This window comes from Thunnus maccoyii, chromosome 2 (assembly GCF_910596095.1).
Source record: "Thunnus maccoyii chromosome 2, fThuMac1.1, whole genome shotgun sequence".
Lineage (NCBI taxonomy): Eukaryota > Metazoa > Chordata > Actinopteri > Scombriformes > Scombridae > Thunnus > Thunnus maccoyii.
The window spans coordinates 22,932,182-22,942,897 of NC_056534.1; the positions used below are offsets into that span (position 1 = coordinate 22,932,182).

Sequence of the window (10,716 nt, forward strand, 5' to 3'; positions counted from 1 at the left end):
GCTAACTAAGGGCATTTTCACTCCTGCCTTGTTTAGTTCAGTTGAATCGAACCTTGGAACGTTTACCCCCTTGGTGTGGTTCATATGGGCAGGTGTGGACACAGCAGTCGCGCTACGGTGTGGACCAAAACAACCGGTTGAAGAGGTGGTCTTAGTCCAGTTACAAACAAACTCTGGTACAGTTCGTGTACCAGAGTTTGTTTGGTGAATGCCAAACAAACTGCGGGTGAATGCCAATATGAAACTGTAGCGGGACAAATTGGCGGCCCGCCACAGTTTAATACATTAATGTGAAACCCAACTCATTGTTCTCTAGACGTTGCCTTGAAGTATGTGCAAATTTGCCATTCTGCTCACATATTTTGTCTTAGTATATGGCCCAAACGATGACCGCAATTATGAAGAAATGCCAGTTTTGCCGATGATCCATTTTGGATAGCTATCCCAGAAGAAAAACAAATTCTCCTTTCTCCCCCTGCCAACCCCACAAGATTTCTGACCAATGAACGGAGTGACAGCTCCCACATGGCTTTAGTTGATACATTTTGCTCTGCTTGAAATTTTGCTTTGTGAAACCAAACCCAACCAAAGGGAAAATGCAACAAAGCAGCAACTCATCCACTGATTCAGACCAAAGGCAACAAACTACGACGTGTGAAAACACCCTAATTTTCAAACTATATAGTATTTTAGATTAATGAATGCTTTTTTCCTACCTTCCTTTCCATTCACTTAACAGTGATATGAAAATCAGCTTACTTGAAACTCTGCAAGTATATTTTCATAGAATGGTGAAATGACTAGAATTTCATTTTGAAAAATGTAAACATCCAACATTGGCTCATTGGGGGGGAAGCGGTATAATTTCACTGCGGAGATAACAGAGCATATTTTAATAATACTGTTGCTCTCAGTCAGTGTTATGGGTCTCTCATTTGTCATTCTGATGGCAGGGTTATCCAAGCTACCTTGGCCAAGCTGGTTAACATACCCATGAGCATGCTGGTGGTGCGCTGCCAAAACATTTTGGGTGAAACTCGCGCTCTAGAATTATTGTTCCACATGTTGGACTAAGTGGATTATTAAACTATTTTGACTATAATCGTTCAGGTCAAAGAGCATATTTTTCATACAACTGTGTGCACCGAACCATAACGTCTGTACCATGACGGTTTGGGACGAATACATGTACCATTACACCCCTACTAGAAACCAATGTCAGCATAGACTGTAAGAAAAACACATTAATTGATCCAATAAATATGATGTGCTTTGGCAGTGATACCAGGTAATCTGTGGTAAATAGGCTAAAATATGAAAAGACACCAGAATGGTCCTCCAAATCTGTCTGAGTGAAGTTAGTCATTGTAGTATTATTAGAGTGAATGCCAATAAGCAGTATATGACACCTTCCAAATGAAGTTGGAAAATTTGAAGTTTCACATCAAACCAGCATCACCAAAGAGTACAGTTCATTGATGAAATAAAGGCCAAGAAACTGAAAAATACAATACTGAAAAATAAACCAACAGTACACAAGTATAGGGAAAAATCAGCATTTTACAAGATAGTAAATAAAGCTGCATTAATCAATATTTTATATAAACAATGAATAAAATGACTATATGTAATGTGAGAGTGGTCGCTTGTGGTGATGAACACAGGTATTTATCAGTTGTAGAGTTATCTACAGAGCATCTCTCTGAGCATCTCTAAGCTCATTGTTTTAGATTTACAGCTTGCACCTGTACTGTTTTGGTACGGTCTCTTCACTCAACTCAACTTTGTTTCCAGGAGCATGCAGCTGTTTTCAGTGGAAAAGCTCTGATGAACCCACTATACACTACCTGCACGGCACCACACTGCAGGCACACAAAATTGGTGAAAAAAGTGAAACATTTATTAGCTAAAGACAAAAAGTTTTATGGCCAAAGTAGCAAAAAAATCAGTGTAGATTTAACACCACAAAATCACCAACCTTGTCTGCTATAAATCAACAAATAGATATAATGGATCTGCATTGGCTAATATGTTTAAGAAGAATCATGCTGCCCAGATTATGTTGACTGGCAACATTTGATCCCAATGCAGGTTGTAGTGTGACCTTTTATTAACAGGCAACATATTGTACAGGTTGGAGGTTGGGCTGAATGTATAAAAATGAGTAATAATAGTAACATGAGTATGACACCAAAGGTCCTGGTTTGTGTTCTACTAATGCTTCAAGTCACCATTGAGTTTTTGCATGTTTAACTGTGCACAGTCTTTCTCTGACCTTAACCATGTAATTTGAGTTGCCTAAAGGTCAACTTTGCTGTAGGGGACAGTGAGAGCTGTAGTGACCATTTTGCAGATGAATTCAATGTAAATGTCTAATCATTATGTTGCTTAAAAACATAACAGCGTTACATTTCCAAAAAGGAAAAAAAAATACATATTAGCCAAAGAAAATAAGTTGCATGTAAACAGAATTTTTATTGTCTCTGCCACCATAGACCTCTAGAAATTGGAAACATCAGAGTCTGCAATCGAACTGACTATGTGAAGCTCTGTGTTGATGATTGGACAACAGAGGCACAAAAACAAAGGAGCTACCATATTTTGGAGATGTGATGAGCGAGTAAAAAATAAAACAACAGAAGTGCCATATATAAATGCCAGTATATTGTTTGTATAGCTGTAGATTTGTCCACATCGCCAACTACATGGTTAGTGCAATGGCAAATCATGCAAGGACGACCATGCAGCAGTATGAACAGGATTGCAATAAGACATTAAAAATACTGTTTGAATTACACAAAATTCAAATTCAATTGCCAAAAACAACTAATATGACCAAATTAACATTTAAATACTTTGTTGTGTTTGTCTAAACGGTTTGGCACTCATTTTATTGCCATGTGCAGTAAAAGGCCTTTCATCTGGTACTTCAGGCAGTACTATTATTACCCTCTAATGCTGTTATTTCGAAATACTGTTTGGTCCAGGACCAGTAGGTGGATAGGGCCTACCCTCAGAAAACCCCAAGGCAATGAAGCAAAAAATGTTCTGGAGCAGACCCCGCAGGTCAAAAGGAGAACTAGATGTGGAAAGCCAATGAAAACATGGAGGAGAGGTAAAAAACAAAGAGGAACCACTAGGAAAGTTGTGAAGACAAATGGCACATAACAGGGTTCATTGGAGAGGCTGACTGGGGATTTTTCCTGCACAGGATGCCAAATGTAGTAAGTCAAATGAGTCAGGGAGGATCCAGGCGGAACCATTTTATGGCCTTGTAAATGATTCAGTGTGCATGTTGTCAGCCCTTGTCAGAACTCAACCAGCACGGGTTCTTCAAGGACAGAACTCACACTGATATTTCTGGACAAAAGGTAAAGTGATTTGTTCAGGATTAAGGACTGCACATAGACACCCAACTTAGGACACATTCATTCTTCAATAAATACAAAACAAGACTCTGAAGTAGCAGCCCTTAGAGGCTATAATATTCATTACACTTCACAATGCAAAAGTGTTGAAACACTGTTAATTTCTGATGCAGACCTGACATATTTTGCCCTAAGGGTGATGTGAAAGAAAAGTTCATGGAGCACCCATCACGTACAGTAAAGGTTTGATGATGGGTCCTTGTATACAAGAGTCACATTAGATAATTGTTAGGAATCATCCTCTGGGGATCATGAATCCATACCTGACTTCATGGCTATCTTGTCAATTGTTGTAGAGATATCTTACTCTGGACCAAAGTCTCGGATGGATGAATTACCTGACTAACTGGAAGACCAGCAAAACCAACCGTAGTACCCAAAGCTAACATGGTAAAAACCTGTATCATCTCTATCATATTACAAGTGGACCACTCTGATTGAGGGCTGAATAAATAAATAATATTTCTATATTAAAATTGAATCAAATGTCTGTGACTAATGTGAAAGGTGTCGCTTGTAGTGATGAAGTCTTTCAGTTCATCATTTTTGGTTTTGGCAGCCATATATTTATTCTATGGATGAGTCTGTGTCACTCATCAACAGCCATTTCAAACAAATAAACTCTGATAACCCCACTGGAGCCACAAAAGGGAGCCACAGAAGGCTTTATACAACTTATATGCAGTAGTACTCTCAAACACCAATCTGTAATCAGTAGACTTTGATGTGTAAAATTGGAGTTCTCCCTTAAAGTAAAACAAACAAAACCATTAATGGGGTAAGTTAAACAGCTTATTGAAAGCTCTGGGTCATTAACCTTAAATTGCACAGTGGAGATATGCAGGCAGCAATAAAATGACTACGCAAGCATTATATACTGTCATATCTCTGTGTTGAGCTTACTAATAAATCAAAAAAAGGAAGGCTAAAAGAAAGGTCTTTAACTAAGGTCTAACTGAAGCTGAACAAAACAGAATGAACCACTCGTTTGAAGCATGAAACGAGCAAATCAAGTATTAAGAGCAGATTAAATGGTTGTTTGAAAACCTCATTCCTACAGCATTATCTCCCAAATGCTCAAGCACCAATCTAAAAGACTAGATTTTTTTTTTTTTTTTTTTATCCTTTCAGGCCAGGTTTTCACCTGACAGCAGAGATGAGCTGGTATCAGCTTTTATTGAAATTCCTCAGGATAACTTTAAAGGCAGAAGACAGAAGCCGAGAAAAACCCATCATCCCAATTAATGTGATCAAATGGCTGCATGTTACTGCTTAGGACTTATCCCCCTCACACTGCAGTGCCTCTCTGGAAGCCACACACACACACACACATACACACGTGACCCCTGTGACACCTGCCTTCATTGGCTCTTTTCTCTGGCTAATTTGAAAACTCTACTTCCTAATCCTCCCCCTTGGAAAATGTTCACTGCTCTCTCTCTCACAGTTTCCCTTCCTCTCTCATCCACTTTTTCTATCACTTCAGTTCAATTCAAATCTGCTCTGCTGGCATGACTTTAAAGAAAGGTAGGTTTCAATGGTGTATCCATCCAACTGTTATTATAGAACCTGACAGATGAATAACAACCATTAAACAAAAGCCAGTAAATATCAATGTTACATTCTGTGTGTAAAACAATATGCGATGTATGAAATCAGTGTTTGTGTATGTCTCTCTGTCCTTGACCTCTCAGATCCAGAGCTCAGCAGTAAAAGCTCGAGGTAAGACTTTAATGATATCCTGCTCACCAGAACAGATGATTATAATCAGTTAGGAAAATACACTCAAAGAGATGTGGCTATGGCTTCTGGTTCTGAGTGGTTGTTGCTAACGCAAGTTTGGTTTTCAATCGTCCAAAGCCACACACACATCAAGGGAATAAAACCTGGGGATTGAATTGAAATAATCAGTAAAACTGAGCGAGAGGGAGAAAGTGAAAGCACCTGGGAGTGGTTTTGTTTTGTTGGGTGGGGGGATTTGGCGTTTTTGGGTGGGTGGTTGGGTGGGGGGGATTGGCCATGTTTGACCAGTAAAGTGGTATTTGGTTACTGTACAGTTCCAAAAGGTAGAGGAACATCTTCTAGACATTTTGGGGGTATTTGTCTGCATTATCTGTGTGTACCCACACATTTTGAAGGTAGGCTATTCATAAGTAAATAAAGTATAATTGTTTTTCTGGGTATTTTCTGGTCATATTGGTATATTTTTGCAGGATATATGTACATGTCAAGGGGGTAAAGACACATTTCCTGGGGATATGGGTATATTTTCTGGTTCAAATTAATTCACAAGAAGGAACACTGAGGTTAGAAACCTAATCCATGTAACATCATGTGCATGCATAAAATATATAACAGCCATAAATTTGCATCTAATTTCTATTTTCTAGCTTTAATCAAAGTAAAAGGGTAATGCAGCTTTTAGTAATGCATTTAAAGTTGGGAGATCACAATAGACAGAATAAAGGGGAATGGTCAAAATTGAAGCAGCAGAGGCTCAGATGTCCTGAATTTTAGTCTCTAGTAAGCGTCAAGCTCCAAAATCACTGGATCCCACAACTCCCATAAAGCAACTCAGTAGCATTTTTTATTAGGTTTGTATGTCAAGGTAAATGCTCTTTAGCCTTTACACAAATCAATATGGCAATAATGTAGGTTTTGAAGGAACTTCCCTTACATAGACCCAGTTTAGATGGTTTAATTTCACTCACTATGTACGCAATGTACATAGCCTTAGCAGGCGGGTATACTGGGTTAAAGAGGGTTTACTCTCTACTATACATGGGTTGCCCTTAAATTCACCTCACTCAGCTAGTTTTTCATTGCCAGATGATTTCCTAAAAAGTAACAAGATGACATGAGAATGAAATCAAACCTAAGGCTATTCCTCATTTCTGTAATGTGGGATTTAAGGATCTGCAGTCCTCCTTCACCCCAACCTTAACTTTTCACTTAAATGTGCTTTGATATAAAACAGTGGGATAGTTTCAAATCTCATGAACGCTCCTTGATCCCAGGTTTTAGACCCCCACTTGCCTAAAAATAACAGTGAAATAATGGTGAGACCCCTGATGGTACCTGGTCCCCCTCACTGACTGAATCAGGTGAAACATTAAAGTACATGCAGACTGGTGCTGTATGCATGCAGACACACACACGGGCAGCCACGTTCACTTCAGACAAGTTCCCATCATTTTTCTCAAACTTACCGGCTCGTCCATCTGCTCCTGTTCGTAGTAATCATAATCGCTGTGGCTGAAGTCGCTGGCGAGGTTGGTGTAGAGCAGATATGCCAGTAGAAGAGATATTCCCAGTAGGTGCATATTTATGAAGTCCTCAAGTGTTTATAATCCGCGAACCATAAAAAGGGAAATTTTTAAAAAACCCTCCCCTGTATGTGCGCTCCCCTCTCCTTCTGCCACTGATAACACTCTTTCATTTGGCCGCTCTCTCTCTCTCTCTCTCTCTCTCTCTCTTTCTCTCTCTCTCTCTCTCTCTCTCTCCTTTGTCTCTCTGTCAAGGTCCAGTACTTGTTCCACAGCGAAAGTGCAGCATGTGTATGAACCCCGCTGTGAATGAAAGCCCGGTCATATGGAAACAGATAAATCCGTTCTGACGCGTCAATTAACATCGTTAAATCGCTCATTTACAGGAAAACGAACGACATACCTTCAAAATAAAAGCCCAGAATTAGCCACTTTGTGAAAGAGCAGTAATAAAAGGTTCATTATAGAGTAATCGATATTTTCTACTGACCTCTATCGCCAACTGATAGGAATTGCACCAAAGACTCCATCTGTTGCAGATCACCTCCACCTTTTCCTTTTCTCTGCGGCAAGTTGACCAATTATGCAAAATCATTTTCATAACACAGAAGAGTCATGTAAACCTGTTTCGTTATCTCCATATCACTGTTAGTGATCATAACTTTGAAAATATTGATATGATGTGGTGTTCATATTTATTCTTTATACATATTTATTCTTATACATTTAGCCTATTTTGGCTAAAATCGCAATATTTTCTTCGCTGAGAACTTAACTCATCGCATTTATCAGATAGTCTAATGGCATCTCATATCCATGGATTCAAGTAAAAGAGTTGTTTCCTCAATACTCAGCATATATCAGACATTTGTACTGTATCATGGTCTCTAACCACGAAATCTCAGTGCAGTTTTATTGAGAAAGTCCTAAGCGGAAGTTACATTTTAAAATCTGTGTTAGCTTCACAGTGATCCCTGATGCATGACAGGTGGGGAGTCGAGGAAACAAGTCAAACCAGCATCCACCAGACAGGTAGAGAGAAATGAAGAGAGACAGAGAGCAACAGAGATGATTTCCTCCTCTCCCCGAGTTTTCTCCTCAGTAAATATCAGGCCACAGCAGACTACTGACATAAAGGATCTAATAATCTTGTCAGGTCTGCAAAGAGATTACAATAAATATACTGTTGTGACAGACATTAATACTACAAACTACCACGTGATCTTTAATTCATCTGATGAATAACTTCAAGGGTTATGTGACTGATGATTATTTACCTGGATGGGGCTACAAGCACTGAGGGCAATGTTGTTGTCTAACATTGGACACAGACCAGTTTGACAACCATCCCTTCTTGGTAAATGTCTATCAATCCTCATGGTCACAGTTTGTACTGGAGGCATTTATGGAAGAAAAAAAAAGTAGTCTGAGTAATTTTCTCAGACTTGACAAAGCTCCTCCTGAGCCACAGAAGACTGGTTTCACAGGCTGTGTAGCTCTCCCTGTGACTACTAAATTGTCAGTGGAGTGTCTCTTTAATGATGCTCTTCAACCAAGCTGATGGGCTTTTGACCTTTAGAACTTCCTTTCTCCCCCCCCTCCCCTCAGCAGTGACTGAAAGGAAGTCACAATCCTTTTGTCATTTGTCCCAAAGTTATTATACATAATAGACTTGATTTGAATTTGACTTAACATTGGCAGCATAATATGATCACATGGGAATCATATCCATAGGAGATATATGAACAGAGTAATGATGACATATCTGTACAGGACGGGACAGCCACAGGGAGCAGGTTGTATCTGCAGGGACATGTGATATTGCACAGCAGGTCGTTGACACTGGTGTTCTGTCAGCTCTGGAGATTGAAACACTGGCCTTGATTGACCAGCTGGCTTTGAACCAGCTAATTAATCTGACAGCCAGTTTACTTAATACATTCCTGGTAATTCATTTGATATAATAATAAAAAAAGAAAACATATCAATCTGACACTGTATAGTCTAATTATCCTTTTTTAATATTTTTTTTCAAAATGTTCAAAGTGGTTTTTTTAAAGAAATATGTATAACCTGACTGATATGTTTTTCTCAGTAATATTAAAAATTTCTGGCTTAATCTGCAGCAATCATAGTTATTATTAATTTAGAGAGTTTAACACTGAAAAACTCAGTTGATCAGGACTGTGTGCGTGTGATTTGATCAGATTTGTGTGACAGTGGCCTGTCAACATGAGCACGTATCGTCCATCCATCCAGGCGAATCCTGATTGGTGCACAGAAGTATGTTACATCACTTTATCCTACTATCTCAAACCAGTGAGAAGAGCACATACAGGACTGTTCCCCCTGCAGAGTTGAAAAGAAGTCAGCAAGCTGCAGGGCCTTTTCCTACTGCGACAATCTCTCTGCTGATATCAGACAGCCTGACTCTGTTCAGTCTTTTAAATCCAAACTTAAAACTCACCTTTTGGCCTTAACCTTTGGTTGTTTATTCTTTGATTACATAAGGTCCTTGTATCTGTTACCACTATCCCTCTTGTGGGTTGGTCTCTCTCTTCTTCCTCTCTGTCCTTGTTTTCTTCTTTTTGTCTTCTCTTTTCACTACCAAGGCTTCTCTGTGCATCCTGGGACCTCTCTGCTTCCCTTGGCTGTCTGGTACCTCATTCTGGACATTCTGGATATGGATCTTCATCCTCCAGAACACTCAGCCTCACCTCTTGACTCTCTCTCTCCCTTTTGCTTCCTGTGTCTGTCCTCTTAACAGGTTTCCATGGTAAGAGGAAGTTATGTGGCTATTGTCCTATCTGGGAGCACATGGAAGTATGTTGTACAGATTGTAAAGTCCCTTGAGGCAAATTTGAGATTATAGGGTTATATAAATATAATTGATTTGACGTGACAAGCTTTCCTCCAATATGTCACTATTGTTTTTTAATCTGCAAATTTTTTCAGTACTTTAAGCCAATACGAGAAAGACAAAGACAAAATGTTGAATTTAAATACATGTCAGTCTTTTTGTTGTATCTGTTCTCCCCGTAGTGTTTTTGTATATGACTTTTGAGCCCAAAAACCGCAAATATCTCTCACTTACTCTTGCTTATTTTTATGAAAATGTCATAGGTTGTTACTTCAAAAATTTCAGTACAATTGATTACATTTTCCTGACAGTGGACCAAATCAGAAGAGATTTTTCAGGGCTGCACTCACATTCCTGATGGGTAGAAGTGTTGAGGTGAGCCCAGTCCACAGTGTGAGCAGGTTCAGCTGAAATAACTTGGCATGGAACAGAGAGAGATGGAGCAGCGACAGAGTTATTGAACAGGCCTTGGGCTGTGGGCCGAACACTGACACACAAACACATACACACACACACACACTAGTGAAGTGGAAAGGTTGTACTATGCAGGGGGTCTCTCTCCATCTCCAAGTTCAGCCAAGATTCTGTTATATTGAGGAATGAGCGTGTGTACGTGTGTGTGTGTGTGAGGGGCCACTGCAGACATTTAGGAGATATGAAATCCTTCAGCATTGCTGGTATTCCAAATATTACAACGCACACACACATGCACATTCTAAGAGCAACAGCTTGAATGGAGTCTTTTCCTTTGGGCTGTATTCAGTTAGGATTAAATTGAGTGAGCAGATACAAATAGTGAGCTGGAGTCATTCATTGAAACAGAATTTATTTAAATTTATTTATTAAAATTAGATAATTTATGACAGAGACAAATATGGAAATGGTCGTACATGTGCATATTCATATGCAATATTTGTTCTTATTACCTCATGGATGCTAAACATCGGAAAAGTGTGCGTGTGTGTTTGTGTCCCGTGCTCCTCATTAGACCAAAAGGGATTACTATTTGGCTTTGCATTGTTTTGATTGGCCTGTGCCTCAGAGTTCAAGGGTCAATCCAAGGATTGTAGGACTGGCCGGGTCAATAGAGTTTTGAGATCACTTTTCACCATGACAACAGCCACCCGTGTAGCCAGCAGTAACTGAAATCAAAGATTAGGAC

General features: G+C 39.4%; 1 protein-coding gene across 1 annotated transcript in view; it reads right to left on the reverse strand.

The window, feature by feature from the left end:
• The window catches only part of vegfc (vascular endothelial growth factor c), a 101,520-nt gene extending 94,481 nt beyond the window's left edge, over positions 1–7,039 (reverse strand). The window contains exon 1 of the mRNA XM_042388926.1: positions 6,638–7,039. Coding sequence (XP_042244860.1) covers positions 6,638–6,751 — 114 coding nt within the window. The 5' untranslated portion in view covers positions 6,752–7,039. The remainder of the gene's footprint in view (positions 1–6,637) is intronic.
• Positions 7,040–10,716: the final 3,677 nt, after the last annotated feature.